This window comes from Mustela putorius, unplaced genomic scaffold, assembly GCF_011764305.1.
Source record: "Mustela putorius furo isolate JIRA1106 unplaced genomic scaffold, ASM1176430v1.1 tig00000281_pilon_pilon_pilon, whole genome shotgun sequence".
Classification (NCBI taxonomy): Eukaryota; Metazoa; Chordata; class Mammalia; order Carnivora; family Mustelidae; genus Mustela; species Mustela putorius.
Window position 1 is genome coordinate 1836586 of NW_025421343.1, and position 18511 is coordinate 1855096.

Here is an 18511-nt window from a genome sequence, read left to right on the forward strand (position 1 = left end):
TTAGATCTGCTTTGAAGTGAGAGACAGATTCCCAGAGCCCAGAAGTTTGCTAGAGGATCTCCTTCCTTGCTTCTCTCATTTCTTGCTTCTCCTTCCTTGCTTCCTCATTTCTACACACCCCTTACCAGCATTCAGGGCCACATCCAAGTGTGTAGAACCTTCAGCTAATGGGCAGTGTCTGGCACTGTGCTTCCCTTGGAGTGGCAGGTGCCTGAAGCCTGATTCCAGTGCCTGCTGTTGTGAAAATGCAACATGGTGCCCTCAGTGGCAATCCTGAAAGTGGCCACTAGATGGAGATGTTGTACCTTGAAATGCCATTGCACCGTGACCTTGGTAGCTAGCGTCAACCTGCTTGTTGGGTGGAGTGCTGGGTGTGCCTGGGGGACTGTTCATGTTTCCCCCACCCTTTCTTTGTGTCTGTACTTTGTTTCCCTCACTTATTGGCTATAATATAGAAAAAAAGCAGTTTCTTTTTAGTGTTATTACTTGAATGTAGTGAGTCAAGTTTCAGGTCCCATTTTCAATTGGCAAGCAGAACAGGGACATACAGAGGCAGACGGTGGGACCTCAGGGCTCACCCTGGCTTTAAGGGCTGTGTCTTGCTGGGGGTGAGGTGGGGGGGGGGGATGGAGGGGTTGTGGGAGGTGGCATTGCGATGACTTTGTGATAAATTCACATCTGGGGCCTCAGGCCACATTTGTTTCCCACACGGGAGCTGTCTGTCATTCCATCTGTCTGTCTGCCAGCTCTCCATCCACCCGCCTGTTCACGTAACCAGTCCTCCTCTCAGTTATGTCCATCCTAACCCCTTTTCCATTTCTTTACGCTTCAGAGGAGCCTGCAGGTGTGGTCAAGCCTTCTCCAACCATGGACCGTATGTGCTTCCCCCTTGGGGATGGCAAGGGGTTGGGCATTGGGGTTTTAGCTGGAGGGGAGAGGGTGCTGCTTGCTGGGAAGTTTCTGATTTGCCTGAGGTGGGGCGGAGATCTACCACCACTGGTCTGTGAGCTTACCTTTGGCTTTTACCTCTCAAAGGAGGTTGAATATGAAAATTGCTTGGAATGCTTTAAAGACAATTCCCCTCCCTGTCCTCACTCCCCTGCTTCCCAGCCCTTTCCTGAACCTGCTGGGCTCCGGCTCAGGCTCAGATGGGTCCACTCTCTCAGGTAGGGAGCGATGGGGCAGGGGCCTGGGTAAGACATCTTGGGGACCAGGAGGAGGTCAGGGTGAGTGGAAAACTCTTGAAGTTCACAAGGTAAATCATAATGGAGATGATTAGTACACATAATTATAAAGCCCGTGTTAGTTTTCTCAGCCTGGGCCTCCCACCTCAGTCCCAAATGGCAGAGCCCTGTGTGTGCTGGGGACCTGGGGGAGAGCCGTGACGGTGGCTGGGGGGCCAGCTCTGTGGGGAGGCACGCTCCTGAGCTCTGGTCGGCAGGATCTATCTCTCCAGCCCTGTCTTTGCCCGCCCCGCATCACCCCAGGGCCTTGGCATGCAGGGGGACTTGGTTCACAGCTCCTGTCCTTAGGTCTGGTTCTCAAGCATTTCTTTGGTGAGGCCATTTATCCTGTGCCTGCCTTGCCGCATCCTTGCTCCTATGGATTGGATCATCCCTGATGATTCCTGCTCGTGGGTCCACTTCCCACTTGTGGCATTCTGGGAACAGCCTCTCCCCTTCACTTCCTCTGGAAGAGACACCCTGGCTTTGCGGGGCTCTCAGAGTCTGTTCAGTAAAGTCCTGTCCTGGAAAACTTAGTCTTCAGCTGGAAAATCATGACATAACGACAGAGGGCCTCTGAAAAGGAGGGAAGTGACGTGGAGAAAAGATCTCCCTCATCATTGGTGGGATTTGCCTTTTCACTCTCCCTCCAACCCGTTCCCCTGAAAGGTGGTTCTTTGCACAATGTGGGGAGGGAGACAGAATGCTAGCGTGAGTCGGACTGTTAGGTAATCTGTCTCGACTTCATAATGACAAGGGGGGTGAGGAGGACATGTGCCCCAGGGGTGGGGCAGGGGACTGCCTTGTGGGTTGGGACATCTGACCAGGTCCTTGCCCTCCCTCCCCGGGGGGTGGCTTCTCTGGTCACTCTGGGACCTTTTTTGTGCCTCCCCACACCCCTGGGCAGGAGGGAGTGGGGACACAGGACAGGGTGCAGCCTGAGAGGAGCAGGGCAGTGGGGGCCCCTGAGGCCCAGCTTTGCATGCTGGCCAAGTAAGTGCATGGGCTTCGAGCTCAGAGCATTGCGGGTGATGCCACTCTGTAGTGAGGTGTTCCTTTGCATCCCTGAGCCTCAGTTTTCTCATCTGTAAAACGAATTAATAAAAGTAATAAACGTCTCTACGCTGCGGCAGAGTGGTGAGGATTTGGGGACCTACGGGAGACAAAGGATTCTTTACGCCCTTGTGGGTGCTGCATCCATGTGTGTTCAGGGAACTGAGGGCCAGGGATGGGCTCAGGCCTGAAGCTGGCTGGGTTGAGCCCTAGATGGTTCCACGGAGCTGGCCCCTCTGACCCCAACTTGTGTCATCCAGTGGACGACCATCTGGGCTTCCTCCCCACCTTCGGGCCCTGCTATGTCAACCTCTACGGCAGCCCCAGGGAGTTCACCGGCTTCCCGGACCCCTACGCAGAACTCAACACTGGCAAGGTGAGCGCGCCGGCACCCCCGCACACCCAGATCCCCGTGTCTATGTGCAGGGAGGGGCCTTGCAGCCTGGGCAGCATCTGCTCCGGTCCAGACTACAAGGGCTTGAGTGGGCCTGGGGCCAGAGAGCCCCCACCTCAGAGAGCCCTCCTTCTGCCTGGCCCCCTTCTGGCCGCTTCTTCCTTCTCCCTCTCTCCCCTTTGCTTTTCCTTCAGGGCCAGTCTGACCCCCTAGTCCCCTCATTTTCCTGGCCCCCGAGGGAGCCAGGGCTCATCCATTCATCTCTCCCCTGGTTGGGCTGGAGTCTGGTACTGATCCTCTGGATGGCTTGTCATGGGCCCTGAACTCTCTGGGCCACCGTTTCCTTATCTGCAGAGTGATGGGGGTAGCCCAGGGCCCTCCTGGTTGCCTGGGAGAGGAGCAACTTGAGGGCCATATTTTCCTTTCTTTCCTTTCCTTCCTCTCCTCCTCTCCAACCCCCCTGCTCCTGGGGACCCAACCCCTCTTAGGGAGAAGGCGTGGCCTACCGAGGGCGGCTTCTGCTCTCCTTGGAGACCAAGCTGGTGGAGCACAGCGAGCAAAAGGTGGAGGACCTCCCTGCTGACGACATCCTCCGGGTGGAGGTGAGGGGCGTGGCTCGGGAAGGGGTGAAGGTAGTGGCAGCCAAATCCGGCTGGCTCCTACTGTCATGGTGGGGGAGGGCTCAGCTCCACCCACGGTCTGGGCCTTCACCCCTCTGGGCCTCCGTGCCTCAGCTGTGATGCACCAGGGAGACCACGGCTACTCAGTCTCCCTGAGGAATGTTCAGAGGCTCGAAGATAAAGGAGATTATTTTACAAGCCTAGAGCTTGATACAGAGTGAGAGGTCCCTTTTATAACAATGGTGTAGGACCAGCTAATACTTATTCATCCCTCACCGTGTGTCAGAAGCTATGCTATGACACTTGATGTCACGGCATCCCCCCAGCAGCTGTGAGGTAGCTGCGTTCAGTATCTCCATTTCACAGATGAGGACAATGAGGCTCAAATGTACCAGAGCAGCAAAGCAGGAGAGCTGAGCCTTGTGCCCAGGAGGCAGCTGGATGGGGTCTGTGTGATGGTAAAGCTTTCAGACTCCAGCCAGAAAGCACGGGTCTGAGTCCTGGCTTGACCACTTACCAGCTCTAGCACTTTCCTTGTCAACAAAGCAGGGGTCATAAGTATACTTACCTCCTAAGACCGTTGGGAGAATTACATTGACACAAAGCCCTACGTGATGAGCGGTCAGTAAACGTTAGCTGTTACTACTGTTTACAACATTCAACAACCTGGTCGTGTAGCCCTTTTCTCTCTGCCTTCTGTGGAGGGGATGGCAGAGTCCTCTTGGTTCAGACCAGGCTGTGGGATCGAGAGCCTGCCATGTCCTCAGCCATGAGCCCGATGCCCAGAGGGGACATTCCTCCCCAGCACAGGGCAGCTTGTGTCTACTGCAAAGCTAGGGGGCATGCTGGGGACCCCGAGGGGCACGGGCTGGGAGCTCTGGACAGCGGCCCCTTTTGAATGGCAGATGCAGGAGACCAGGCTTCCCCCAGGGTGGGGGGTGGTGGTGCCATGGCTGCTGGTTTGGATTAAGGAGCAGCATGACCTTGGAGGAGCAGACCTTATTAGAGGAACATGGCCAAACACACAGGCCTGGAATGAGTTTGCTCAGTTAGTAACCAAATCTGGGCACTGCTGCTTAGCTGGACCATCCACCATCCATCCGTCCAGCCAGGGTTTACTGGGCGCCAGTCACAGCCAGGGTCGCCAGACATGTGACCCCCTCCCCGCCCCAGTGTCTTCCTTCCTCCTCCATGACCCGTCAGCTGTCCTTTCTGCCCCCAGAAGTATCTCCGGAGGCGCAAGTACTCCCTCTTTGCCGCCTTCTACTCGGCCTCCATGCTCCAGGACGTGGATGATGCCATCCAGTTTGAGGTCAGCATTGGGAACTATGGCAACAAGTTCGACACGACGTGTCTGCCGCTGGCCTCCACCACTCAGTACAGCCGGGCGGTCTTTGACGGTGAGGCTGGGGGCTGTGTGCCTGGCTGGGACCCGGGCCACAGAGCAGGGGGCCCAGCCCGACATCCTGCTTCTCCTGCAGAGCTAGCTGCCGGAGGCCCACCCACAGGCCCTGGCCCAGGCAAACCCGTTTGGGGTGACGCCCTGCTCTGTCCCCCTCCGTGCCATTCCGCACTCCCCGCTCTCCTCTAGGTGGCTGTCTGCTGCCAGGACCATGCTGGGGCTCCCGAAACAGGCTGTGGTCGGCCGTAGCTGATTTTCACAGTGGCTTTTCCGAGTCACGTAGAGATTTTGGAGAGCGGGGTTTCCGAGGTCCTTCTAGCAATCCCTCTGGGTGTGTTCAGGAGCCCCTCTGAGAGCGGCACCTGTTTGTTCAACAGATGAAGGGAGCTCAGGTGCCCTGTTTGGCCACTAGGGAATGCGGGCCACTTGTGGATGTCCTGGGAGCTCTTAGTGGGAGGGAGCAGGGGTCTGAATCAGTCCTGGCCTTGGTCCCCTTCCCACCCACCCCTGCTCTCCTGGCTCAGGGGCAGGCCTATCGTGTCCTTCCAGGGTGCCACTACTACTACTTGCCGTGGGGCAACGTGAAGCCCGTGGTGGTGCTGTCCTCCTACTGGGAGGACATCAGCCACAGAGTCGAGACTCAGAACCAGCTGCTCAGGATTGCGGACCGGCTGGTGAGTGGAAGCTGCCTCACCCCTGCACCCGCCTTGTGCCGCACCCTGCCCTCATGGGTGTCCATAGACCGGGCCCACAGGGGTCACGCACTTACACAAAGCTATGCCCACAGACTCTCAGGGTGCCTGGGGTCCCTTGTGTCCTGACCGTGGCCTGCCAGTTTGGAGATGTTGTTCTGCTAGCGGGCAGGGAGGAGAGGGAGTGTGAATGATCAGGGGGCCCAGGGAGGTGGGAGGCAGTGCAGGGAAGGAGCTGAGAGGAAGCAAGCTGGAGCAGGGGGGCAGAGCCTTGTACCCGTCATGCTTGCATGTGTCCATTTGCCTCCTGCCACCCGCCAGGGTTTGTGCTGGAGGCCTGTCACCACAAGGGAGACTTGGACGGGGAGCTGCCCTGCCTTCAGGAGTCAGTTTAGGAAAGGCAAGCGCAGGTTCACCCACACCTCTCACGCAGAGGTTCCAAGCCCAAGTGCAGGTGACACTGCAGGACACTGTGAGGAAGGGTGGGCACTCAGAGGAGGGAGACGGCCAAGAAGCAGCAGGAGGGCGTTGTGGAGGCAGCGAGGAGATGGGAGGCAGGAGCCCTCCTAATCCATGGTTAGGGTGCCGTGGCAGTGGTCCGGGAATGATGACAAGGCATGGGGCAGGAGGGGACCTTGGGGACAAAGCTGCAGGACTTGGGTTAGAAGGACTTGGTGGTTGGGGAGTTGGGAAGGCAGGGAGAAGTAGAGTGTATGAGGTCAAGCAGGGAGTGGTGTTTTGGAGGTGACCAGGGGGTTCCCTGGGGGGTCCCTGGGGATGCTGAGAGCTGAGGACCCGGGGGCTCGGCCAGAGAATGGAGGAGAACTAAGTGGACAGAGGCAGAGAGACTAAGGGTGGGGAGCTGCTAATCCTGGAGGGGTGGGTGGCTAGGTTGTTTGTGTGTGTGCTTCACATGTAGTATAGCCCACGGGAACCTGGGGGAGGCCGGTGTGGCCTCGCTTTGGGAGCTAGTCAGGAGCAGTGGGGTAGAGGGAAGGGGTTACAGAAGCTTGGGCTTGTCTGTGGCTGCGGAGGTGAGCACAGTGAGGACGATGGGGTGGGGAGAAAGGAAGGACGGTGGTCTCGGAGGAGCAGGGGGGATGCCGGCCTTTGTGAAGGCATGGTGGCCAGCCTTCCTGAGACTGGCATCTTTTGCATAGGGAGGGGACCAGCCAGCACCCAGGTCCTGGAGGTCTTGGAGTCCTTTCTTGGCAAGTCCAGACTCCATCTTTCGGGGTGGCCATTCTCTCACAGGATGCTCCCTGAGGGCTGGGACTGTGTGTTCTTCCCAAGTCCTGCCCTCAGAATGGCACATGCTCAGGGAGGCCCATGGGTGCAGAGGGGACCCAAGGGATCTGAGGAACAAGCCCTTGACTTGACAGGTGTTCTGTGAGAGCTCTCCAAGCTCCGGGCTGAGGCCCGTGGAGACTGCCCCTGACCAGCTCCGGCAGGAGACACATGTGACCTGGGAGCGACTGAGCCACGAGTTTGGAGAGGGAACTCTCTGTTATTGGAGGGAGTCTCAGTGTTCCTGAAGGCAGGAGAGGATCGGGGGTGCTAGCACCGGAGAACTGGGGAGGGATAGAATGTTCCAGGTGGGGACGGGTGTGGGCTCAGAGGGTCCTTCACCTGTGAGACGGCAGACTGGCTGGCTAGAGGGGCCCCGGGAGGAGCGGAAGGCAACGGTCTCGTGTGGGAGTCTGCACACAGTGCTCAAGTCCTTGTGACCAGGCCTATGGGTGGAGTCCCAGGCTTGGGAATTCCTATCCGTTTGGTGTGGGGAGCCCTGGAAGGTTCTCAAGGTGAGACAGCGCCTGGTTTGTCGCATCTGGGCTCGGCGTTCTCTGTTCTCACTGTTCTCTCCCTTGGTTAGGGCATCAGGTTCAGATTTCGGCGACAGGGCCTAGGGGCTGGGAGGCTGTTGTATACCCTCCACCCCACCACTGTGGTCCCAACCCATGCCTGCCTGTTCCACAGGAAGCTGGCCTGGAGCAAGTCCACTTGGCCGTGAAGGCGCAGGGCAACACCGAGGACGTAGACTCCCTGTTGGCTCAGTTGTTGGATGAGCTCATCTCAGACTGCAGGTAGGGGGTGCCTGGCACCCACGCGCCCTTCCCTCCTGGCTCAGCGAGGCCCTTTCCCTGGGAGTGCTCGTGTGTGGCGGTGAGCGGCGGCACGTCTCCCCAGCCACGCTTGGCCAGCTGTCCACCCCGCGCTCAGTCCAAAGGTGGTTCAGCCAGCACGGGGAGTTGAAAAGGTGACATTTAGAGCAGGTCGTAAATCTCCCTGCAGCAGTGGCAGCTGTGGGCCTGGGGCGGACCAGCTCACCTGAATGGGGAGCATTGTGTCTCTGATCCCCGACCTCTTAGTTCCCTGATGGAATCTCCAGGAGGAGCTGGCTGGTGGGGCTGTCGGCGCCCCTCCTTCCCAAGGCCACATCGGGGACCACGGCTTCCAGTTAGCCTTCTGTCGACTTCAGGAAAAGAGGGCTCTGGGGGTGATGGGGAGCGGGGATGCTCAGAGGCCCAGCAGAAGGGGAGGCATCTCAGCATCTCCCCCAAAGCTGGGAGATTTGGGGCTGGCTACCCACCTGCTCTGAGCCTTGCTTTCCTTATCTTCAACCCTGGGTTAAGAATAGCTGCTTATAATAGCACAGAAGCAAAATGCTTGGCACTTTAGAAAGTATGTGATAGATGCTGGCTATAATTACTATTAGAAGCATCAGGAGACTTAGGTCTTGTCCCTTTAACCAGCATTGCGGCTTCCGGCAGCGTCACTTCTCTGGACCCCAGTTTTCTCAGCTGTGAAATGGACTTCATGACACATGGTTGCTTTTCTACTCTCTTTGGGGTTACGGGTTAATGTAGGAAAAGTGGATTCTAGGGTCCCCTCTATCTTACCATCCCACCTTCTGCTTATCATTCTACCGCCCCTCAGGGGTGGAATTCCAGGCAGGTCATTAGGCATTCCCCAGACCTTCCTGGAGCCCAAAGCCTGTTGACAAGCCTGCAGCTTCAGCCCCTCCATGGGTGACAGATGGAAAAGTGAGCCAAGGAAGCTGGGTGTGTTGGGGAGTTTAGAGGTGTTTGCTGCAGGAGCTCAGAGCAGGTGCATTCCACTCAGATTCCACTCAGGGGAGCTTCCTGGAGGGGTCGCTCTCCCTAGGGGAACTCTGAAGGAGGAGCGGGAGGAGCTAGCCTTTGCAGAAGGGACTGCCCAGGTGCAAAGCCTGAAATGCCTGCCACCTCTGTGGGTTGGCGGGGGAAGAGGACGCCCAAATGGGATCGATAGGCCTGGGGGGTCCGCTCAGGTGAGCTCAGCACTGGGAGACTTGATGGAGGGCACGAGGTCCCCGTGGTTCTGGTGCTCGTCCTGGCTGCAGAGCGAGGGAGGGGTTGGTGGTGGTGGTAAGGAGACTCTGGACAAAGGTGTCACCGAGGCCAGGGACATGGGGAAGGGTGGGGGCCAAGGGAGGCAGAAGGCAGTGTGGACTCTTTAGCTGGCATCTTGACGACCACAGCCTCACACGAACACTTCCTGTGGGAGGTGCTGTTTGCGAGCACGTGACACGTATGGACTAATCACAAGCACCTTATGAGGTAGGAAGTGGGGAGATCCATGTTTTATAGACGAGAAAACCGAGGCGCGGGGAGATTAACTTGCTCAGATTCACTCCCCTGTAAGTGGCTGAGACCGCTGGCTGGATCGCTCTCTGAGGAACAGGACTTGCTGGTGCGTTGGATGTGGGGGCCCAAGGAAGGTGCAGAGTGATCCCCCAGCTCTGGCCAGAGTAGCCAAGTGGACAGCAGGGCTATTCTCAGGGGGACCAGTGGGGGAAAGAGGAGCTTTTGGGGAAGACGAGGCACTTAGGACTGTCCGTGTTGGTGGGAAGAACCTGAGAGCATCTGTGGTCTGGAGGTTGGAGAACAGAGTGAGGCTGGAGGGGCACAGCGGGGTGTGGTCAGCGTGGGGAGGGGCTCCGAGTGACTCGCGGTGGACCATGGGCCCAGCTTGGCAGCCCGGGTATGGAGGGTGGGTTCTACCCATGGCATTGCTTGTGACTCATATGGTATGTGGACCTTGGCAGGTGTCAGGTGCCTGAAGCATCAGAGATAGGTGGGACCCAAGTCCAGACCCAGGGCTCTGTTCTCAGAGGATTCAGCTAAACACACTTCTGCTAAAGCCTGGTCCCTTTTGAGTCACTCTGCAGGTCAGGAGGGTGGGGGAGGAAAGCTTCCCATCTTCTTGGAAGCATAGTTGGGTCTCCAGGGAGGAATACTAGACATCAGGAGACCTGCCTTCAGGCACCGCTTGAGGCCACTGATAGCTCTGGGACAGCAGCAAGAGGGCTGCCTTCACCTCTGCTTTGGGCTGTGGAGCAGGGCAGCCAGGCATGGGGACCCCAAGCCAGTGGGTCACAGCCAACCACTGGCTGCACTCCATTCCTTCAGCCAGACCTTGTCCCACCTCCCAAGTCAGTGTCCTTCCTTTCACACCTCCCTTTTCCTGGCTTCTCTCCCTCTTCGCCCCCATCCCCCTGCCAGGGTGCCCCATCTGTTCCTCCAGCCCAACCTTCTCTCACCCTTGGACCCCCGGACCCATCTGCCTGCCACACCTCTCTACTGCTTGTCAGCCAGTGCTTCCAGCTCCTTCTTGGGGGGGGTCTTCCCAAAACTGGGGCCTTGGCTTCAGCCCTCAGCGTTTCCCCCTGCCTTTAAGGAGCAGTTTCAGCTCTCATCCTGGTAGACAGGCCTCTGTGTCTGCACTCCCTCTCTCCCTCACGGACCCCAGCCATCCTACCTTCCAGCCCTTTGGAGACCCTGGGCTGGCTTGTCCAGGTCTCACCACCCCATGTGTGCTTCCTCCTGCCTCTAAGCCTTTTTCCTGTGCACATAGTGTTCCTTTGGCTGGAACACCACCTGGCTTTTCTTGGCCCAACTGGCTTCCTCCAGGAAGTACTTCTGACTCTGAAGCTGCCCAGGGGGACGGGGATCTAGCCTGTCTGCCTCTCTGTTCTGGGTGTTCCGGACCCAGCCCTGTCAGGACCCGCAGAGCTGTCCTTCATGAGGAAGAAAGGAATGACCCCTAGACCAGTTCACCTTTCAGGCCAGACACTGTGCCTTCTGGGCGGCTGTTCCTGACAAAGATACCGTGTCACTGCGGAGGTCGGCAGCGGCTTTTCCAGCCTTCCAGCTCTGCTCTCGGCCTGCGCTGAGCCATCCTGGGCCTGCCCACCATTTCCAAGTCAACCAGGGTTGGCAGGGCGACCGTCCCTGTTTGGGATGGGGACATGATGCCATCCCATCTCCTCTTTCCAGTTTCCCTTTTGTTCCATCCCCGCTACCTTGGGCTTTCCCGGGGCAGGAAAGGGCCAAGACATCTCGTTGGTGGCGGTCACGGGTCCTGGCTGTTTCGGGGGGAGTTTTGGCTGGGCTGGTGGCCTCCGTGAAAATCTCCCTTTGGTGGTCTGTAGGGCAGTCCCTCCCAGCTCCCGACTCAGCCTGGGAGCATAAATCACCCCGGTTGGCTCAGTTCTCCAGATCCGACTCCAGATCGGCCTGCCCCCGCCCTCAGGCCCACTCAGGCCTCCTTCCCAGGCAGGCCCCAGCCCAGGACTCGGGCCCAGGCCCCCCTTCACCCAGGCGGCATGCCCCTCCACCACGAATCAAGTGGGCTGGGGATGGAGGCCGCCCCTCTCCTGGCCTGGGGCAGCCCCATCCGCGGCACCCTCGGGGCAGTAAATATTATATTACTACAGGGTGTGCAGTACGTGACCTGAGACAGGCCCCGGGGCTTAAGTTTCCCGAGATGGAGTTTGCGTACTGCTCCCCCCACCCTAAAAATTCAATTAAAAAAAATAACAGGAAAAATGTAGTGCGCCGAGGGCCTGCCAGAGCGGTGTATCTGGCGGCGGCGGTGCCGCTGCGCTCCGGCGGTAATTGGTTCTGCATAGCTCGGGGAAATTGGCAGAAAAATAAATCAGCCGGGAGCCGGAGTCGAGACGCTGCGGGGAGGGGAGTGTGAGCTGGGGGGGGCTGCAAGTGGTGGGGGCAGAGCTGGTGGAGCGGGTTTGACTGATGTCCTGTTTGGGAGTCAAGGGCTCTGTGGGGGTGGGGCGGGGGGGTGGAGCAGGCCCCCACCCCCAGCAGGGATCATCTAGAGGGCTCCTGCAGGGTGAGGGAGAGCGCAGACGCCCCCTTCCCCTTCCACGTGACCCTGCGTGTGTATTGACTGACCCCCGGAGGAAGAGCCTGTGAAGGAGGACTTCTGGGGAGCCCATGGGGGGCAGGGTGGGTCAGAGTTCCGTGTCTCCCAACAGGATGGAGTTTAAACTCAACCCCACGTGGGGCCTATGGTGGGGTTTCTGGGGCTACATGTACTCCCTACCTCCTCCTCCATAGGCTTCCCAAATGGAGGGTTCTGGGAGGGGTGTCCTGGGGCTGCCCCAGGTCGGCACAGCTGTACTGCTGGCTGCCGGCCTCCCCAAAGCGTCTGCAGTGGCTTGTCAGGGGTCCATAAATTTCCTTCCTGAAGAACGTGTGAGTGCAACAGAACGGGTTCATTTCAGCCCAGGGCAACTTAGTACTCTGGCCTCTGCTTTAGGAAGATGCAGGGGGCACAGAGGGACCTGTTGGGCCCTCTGAGGGCTTGCGGTCATTGGGACAGAGGGGACACCTGGGACAAAGAACTCCTAAGTCCCAAACAGGAGCCTCTTGAAGAGAGGGTTGAGGGACTTCCGAGCAGGATGCCTGAGGGCCTGTGTAGTTAGGGAAGGCTTCCTGGAGGTGAGGAGGGAGCAGGTCCCATAGAGAGATGGGTCAGGCTGAAGAAAGCACCTAGGGCCCATGGAGTCCCCTGCAGGCAGGCTGAGGGTGTGGGGTTTGTTTGGGGTGGGGTGATGGCTGTCTGTGCACGGGTGTGTGTGCTGGGCTCATCCCGTCTGTCTGTCCCTCACAGCCAGCCCCTAGGTGATGTCCACGAGATACCCTCTGCCACCCACCTAGACCAGTACCTGTATAGGCTGCGCAGCCGACACCTGAACCAGATGACTGAGGCAGCGCTGGCCCTGAAGCTCGGGCATGGTGGGCTCCCGGCTGCCCTGGAGCAGGCTGAAGACTGGCTGCTGCGTCTGCGCGCCCTGGCTGAGGAGGTAGGAAGCCCTGGAAGGTGTCCCCCTTCCTGCTTGCAGACATCAGAACTGGGAGGGGCATGGGGACGGTCTGGACCCTGATCCGACCCCGACTCTGTCACTGGGTGAGCTTGGACAGGTGACTCAGTGTCCCCTACTTGCATCAGGGGGAGAGAGGATGCAACCGGACACTGGGTGTTACGGGGCCTCGCTGAGAGCCTGGTGTGCAGCTGGTGTTCTGTCAGTGCTCCCCTCACGGGCTCAGTACATGTGTTTAATCAGTGTCACTAAAGTACATCAGAGGCAGAGCTGGGACCAGAACGCTGGAGCGCCTGGCTCTGGGTCCAGTACTGGGGCCTGCTTCCCCAGTGACCCAACTCCTCCCTGCCAACCAGGATCTGTCTGCCCCTGGCCTCAAACCTGCCTCTCTGGGGCCACTCTACTTCTTGCTGTCCTGGATGTCTCCCAGCCCCAGGCCTCAGGAGGCTGTATTTGCAGGAACTGTGTCCTACCTAATCAGAGAGAAGTGGCACCCGTAGACCACCCTCCTCCTTGCCCCAGGTCCGATGTGCACCCCGCCCCAGTTCCCAAGGCAAGCAAGTCTTCCACGGGTTTGTCCAGAACAAGGACGAGGTTCTGCTCATGTGTTATGGGCAGACCAGCTACTGCCCACTCCAACCAGAGGTGTGTGGCCCCCTACGGAGGCAGTAGGGTGGTAAGGAAGGATCTCTCCAGAAGGAGTGAGGGGGCCCAAGAGGGTCTTTTGGAAGAGCGAGTTGTTGAAGAGGAGAGAGGGGTGCAGGAGGTGGAATGCTGCTCAGAACGGGAAGACAGCCCAAGAAGTTGATCTCTGAGAGTCAGCCTTGGACTTGTCCCTGATCAGGTCTTTGAGCATGTGGCTGGCTACCTGGGGAGAACACTGTTGCTCAGCCACAGGCTGACCCCGTGCAGTGGCTACAGACCATTCTCTTGGGCTGGTCAAAGGCTGCCTTCCATCATCTTGGCCCAGATGGTCCCAGGACTCTGAGCACAGACTGGGAAGGGTTAAGGTCCAATGGGTGCTCCTGACCGCAAGGGACCCCAGAGAGCGTCTTTCTCAAATTTGAACGCGCTTCAGAATCCCCTGAAAGGTTTGTTGACTTTTTTTTAAAGATTTTATTTATTTATTTGACAGACAGAGATCACACGTAGGCAGAGAAGCAGGCAGAGAGAGAGGGGGAAGCAGGCTCTCTGCAGAGCAGAGAGCCCGATGCGGGACTTGATCCCAGGACCCTGAGACCATGACCTGAGCTGAAGGCAGAGGCTCAACCCACTGAGCCACCCAGGCGCCCTCCCCCTGAGAGGTTTATTAAAACAGGTTACATGCCATGTCTGACCCTGCATGTCAGAGCAGGTAGAGCCTGAGGATTTGCATTTCTAGCACATTACCAGGAACTGCTGTTGCTCTAGGGACCACGCTGGTATTGCGGCTGGGAACCGCTATTTGGAGGCAGAAAAACCTGGTTGGCTCTTGCTGTCTTTGAGCTTGAATTTTCTCACTTGGCAAATGGCGCTGCCTGTCCTTGCTGCAGGGAGTAAGTGAAACCATGAAATGCCCCATTGAGCCTCCAGGGGCAGGAGCTCTTAGCCATGGCCGTGGCCCTTGTTACAGACCCAGAGCCACCTCACCGAGCACGCTTTGCTCAGTAACCTTGGAAGCAGGTGGGCTGCACCCAGAATTTTCACTCAGTCACCGGCTCCCAGGAGCTCAGGCCTTGCAGTTCTGTTCTGGGCTAGTCACCATTTCCAGAGCCCGCGATCATGAGGCCCGGTAACAGACCAGACTCCACAAGTCCCTGCTATGAGAGTTGGGAGAGTGTCCTTTGGGAAGGGACACACCTGGGGATTCACGGCTACTCTCAGGGGTGAAGAAGCTTTTTAAGTGTGATGTTGTCTCTCTGGTCAAATCAAATCCTTTAGTCCCGGCACCCCCCGGGAGCACCTCTCTGCCCAGTGGAGGGGATCTGAGAAGATAAGCTCTGGTCTCCAGGCAGGAGTGTCTCTTCCCAGAAAACGTGAACCCAGCTCCGTGAATTTTTGGCAGGCTCCTCATGTGAGCGGAGGCAGCCTCATGCCCTGTGCTTGGAGGCGGCTAGCCGTGGAAGACAGAGGGGCCCAGCCACCCAAGGAGGCTCTTGGGGGTGGGCCGTGGGGGAGCTGGAAGCCTGGAGGGAAGGTGGCTGCTGGTGGGCCGTGGGGCATGGGCCTCCCCAACTCTGAATGCTGCCCTCTCTCCAGCCCCAGAACAGCCTGCCCGACATCATCATCTGGATGCTGCAGGGAGACAAGCGGGTGGCGTACCAGCGGGTGCCTGCGCGTGACATCCTCTTCTCCCGGCGGGGCGCCAAGTACTGTGGCAAGAACTGTGGGAAGCTGCAGACGCTATTTCTCAAAGTGGGTTCCTTTTCCTTAAGTCATGATCATATCTTCTTCCAGGAAGTGCCCTTCCCCTTTCGCGTCTCCTTCCGGTCTCCATCCGGTTGAGAGTCTGTAGGCTCTCAGAGGGCTTGGTGTAAAATCATTTCCCTTCAGGTCCTTGCCCCCTGCACACCTGGGCTAGGAAGCTGGCAGGTGAGAGCTGGAATCCCGGAGTGCTGGAAATGAATGAGGCAGGGTCTTGCCCACTGCTCCCCACCCCCAGGCTGTCTGGGGGCGGGGGCTGACTTCTGAGGCTGTTCTCAATCCCATAGCCAGGTCTCTGGTAGGGGGTTTAGCCCTCAGCCTCGACCCCAGCCTCTGAGAGCCCTGGTATAGACCTGCTTACCCTGCCGGAGAGCTTTGACTCCAGCTGGAGTCATGCTCATGTTCAAGTTCTTCCCGGTGGGAAGGCTGGCGTCAGGGCACTGAGGGCGTCTGTGGCTCTGGCCCATCTGAGAGCTGGAGGTGAGGAATCCAGGACCCCTCATGTCGTCCTGCCTGCATCTCGCCTCCCCTTTCTCCTCCTTCAACCCTGACCCTTGTTCTCCGTCTGTCTTCTTTCAGTTTCTGGCCAGCCTTGGGCTGGGTGGCAGGGATGTGAGCAGGTGCCTGAGCGTGCCCTCTCCTCCTCTCTGGGTTCACGTGGGGACATGGAGCCAAGGTTTTGTGGTGGGGGTACTGTGGCCTGGTGTCCAGGACACAATTCAGGGAAATCCCTCCTGTGCTGTGACTGCCCAGGCCCCAGGGGAGGGTGCCTGTTTGGAGGGCTGTCACTGAGGCTGTCCTGCAGGAGGAGTAGCGCTCACTCCAGAAGGCTCTCTTGGCATTATAAGCTGCCTGGCCTTCAGCCCGGCTGGCCCATTTTCCCCAGCCCCTTGCTCTCAGCCTTCCCTTCCCGGCCCCTCCTTCCATCCACACCAGGGACCAGCGCCTGCCTCTCCTCTTCCAGGAAGTCGTTGTTGGCTAGCCTTAGCCTCAAACCTCTGAGTGCCTGTCGGTCACCCCATTCATATACCGGCCGGTCTTTCTTGTCCTGCCCTGGGCTGGAGAGAGAGGGTAGGTTTCAACAGTACAGCATGTGTGGACAGGTGGCAGGGTTGGCTGGGAAGCCTGTGTGGCATTGGGTAGGTTGCCTGACCTCTCTGAACGGCTAGTTGTCTTCTCACCTATAACACAAGCATCAGGCTGCCCACTTCACAGGTGTTGAAGGTTGTAACTAGGTGACACAGGTCATGGGTCTTGCTTAAATGAGGTGATCAATGAGTATCAGTTTCTCTCCCCTCTTGTCCCCTTTTTCTTCTGGAGTGCTTCCTTGCTTCCTGGGGACAGGTATCTTTCTACCAGCACGACTAGAGGTGAGGTGATAACCTGGACCCCAGGTCACTGGAGAGACCAGCCCCCCCCTCGCCTGCCTACATGCTACCTGGGGCAGGTCCCCTGTGCTTTCCTTACCTCCTAGCCTCCCGCCTTTCTGTTTCCTCAGCCAGCTCCTTGCCAAGCCGGGCAGAAGGGCAGGGAGGTTGAAGAGCTGACACTTCGCAGTGGGGCTCACCAGGGAAGGCTGTCTGGCTAGAGCTCACTTGAGTAGGATGAGCTTCAAGCTCTGACCTCTCGGCCCTGCATCCTTGGGGAAACACAAACTGAAAAATTTTCCCCGATTCCAAGCAAAAAAAAAAAAAAAAAAAAAAGAGATATAGAATTGTTTCTCGAAGTCTTCCCCACTGAGTTTATGAGCCCCGCCAGTAGCTCCTGAGCAAGTTGTACAAAAATGTTGGCAGCAAGCAGAGACCAAGAAAACATTGGTGTTTCTTAACTTAAACCAAAGTTGGAAAAAATGAGCACCAGTAGAGAGGGAGAGGAGCCCCAAACTAGACATTTCTTTATTTGCTGTTGCTATTTTGGGTCCGGCAGGCTGGCCCCGTCTGGGGGAGGGCAGGGGAGAGACTAGGGGTGGAGAGGGAAGGGGGGGGTCAGGCATTCCTGCCATCTCCCTGGGGCTGGTGGTTTGGAGGGAAAAAGGCCACTCACCACCCCAGGGAGGAGACTGCTGAAGTGAACGGTCATGGGAGGTCGCCAGGGGGTGACATGCGGGGTCAGGCCTTCCTCCAGGCTTCACCAAGGATGAACCCAAAAGCAGAGAGGCTGGGTGAAGGGGGAGACGGTCATTGCCTTGGCATGCCCCGCACCCCTTCCTTTTCCCCTTACCTGGCGTGGGCTCTCCCTCTGGGGATCTGGGCCTCCCGAACCTGGCAACCTCTTACTTAGTCACCCCCACTTCCCTCTTCTGAACCCACCAAAGCTCCTTTTTCCTCTCCCTCAGCCCGTGTTACAGAGGACGTACCTACCCCTCCAGGCTCAGGCTCATGAGACCTGCGGGCTTAATTGTCTCCTTCCTGGAAGGGACAACGTGTGGTCGGGAGAGGGAGGCGCTCCGGCTCGTCAGGCCGCAGCTGACTGTTGATTTCAGTCAAACGGTGAAGTAGTTGTGGAGAATAAGTGTTTCATGTTGGGCTGTCGTGGTTATTCCATTTTGGCAGAGCTTCTGAAAGTTTCAAGGTAATAAGCGATTGAGGACCAGTGACGAGTGGCTAACATGCTGATAAGCGCTTGAAAGGGTAGTGATATCAGATGGTAGGCTCACATCTAGCCAAAACAAAAATAACAAAAATACCCCTCCCCCCTCCCCCCCCAAACCCGAGAGGGGGTGGAAAAAAAAAAAAAAAACTGCAAATTAAGAAGGAGGTCTTAACCTCTTCCTCTTCCAGTCCTGGATCATTGTATCTCCTTCAGAGATACACGTTCTAGATTCACGTTCAAAGATTCACGTTTTAGAACTGCACTGTCCAGTATGGCCACCGTAAGAGGCCATTTGCATTTCAAATAATTAGAATGACATAAAACTAAGAATTTAGTTCCCTAGTCACCCTGCTGCATTTCGAGGGCTCGATCACCACATGAGGCTAGTGCTACAAGATTGGACCGTGATATAAATTGTTTTGTAGCAGGAAGTTCCATTGGGCAGGGTCATTCTAGAAGAGAACAGAAATGGGGACATGGTGGGAGAGGTGAGAACGGGGGATTCGGGTCTCAGCCTGGCTCGGCTTTGCAGAGACCATCAAGATGGGGATGAAGCAGTCTTCTTTGGAGAGAACTGGAATCTTGGCAAGTGTGGAGAAGCCTTTTTAATTATACACTCCCTTTCTGTGAATTCTGGAAAGTCCTCCAAAATGACACATATCTAGGCATCAGGCTGCTATACCCAGTCCCTGCCACGGTGGAGACATCCTGATCTTAAAGGTGATCCTGGCTTTCTGTCTTTCTCTGGTACGCAGTACCCTATGGAGGGGGTACCCGGAGCCCGGATGCCGGTGCAGATACGGGTGAAGCTCTGGTTTGGGCTTTCTGTGGATGAGAAGGAGTTCAACCAGTTTGCTGAGGGGAAGCTGTCTGTCTTTGCTGAAACCGTGAGTGCCTGCCAGCCTGCACTTGCCTGCCTGCTGCCCTCAAGCTGCTCTGGGCCCCACTTACTTCTCTTTATCAC

At 57.5% G+C, this 18511-nt stretch overlaps 1 protein-coding gene across 16 annotated transcripts in view; it reads left to right on the plus strand.

Annotated features, from left to right (window-relative positions):
* Positions 1 to 18511, plus strand: part of DYSF (dysferlin) — a 202894-nt gene that overhangs the window by 80148 nt on the left and 104235 nt on the right. For 8 of the 16 annotated variants that reach the window (XM_004742172.3, XM_004742174.3, XM_004742180.3 and 5 more), the window contains 9 exons: positions 833 to 874; positions 2537 to 2652; positions 3159 to 3272; positions 4513 to 4690; positions 5242 to 5366; positions 7362 to 7468; positions 12342 to 12534; positions 14791 to 14946; positions 18303 to 18434. In XM_004742172.3, the coding sequence (XP_004742229.1) occupies positions 833 to 874; positions 2537 to 2652; positions 3159 to 3272; positions 4513 to 4690; positions 5242 to 5366; positions 7362 to 7468; positions 12342 to 12534; positions 14791 to 14946; positions 18303 to 18434 (1163 nt within the window). The remainder of the gene's footprint in view (positions 1 to 832; positions 875 to 2536; positions 2653 to 3158; positions 3273 to 4512; positions 4691 to 5241; positions 5367 to 7361; positions 7469 to 12341; positions 12535 to 14790; positions 14947 to 18302; positions 18435 to 18511) is intronic. The other 8 variants (XM_004742178.3, XM_004742170.3, XM_004742176.3 and 5 more) reach the window with 1 other exon arrangement.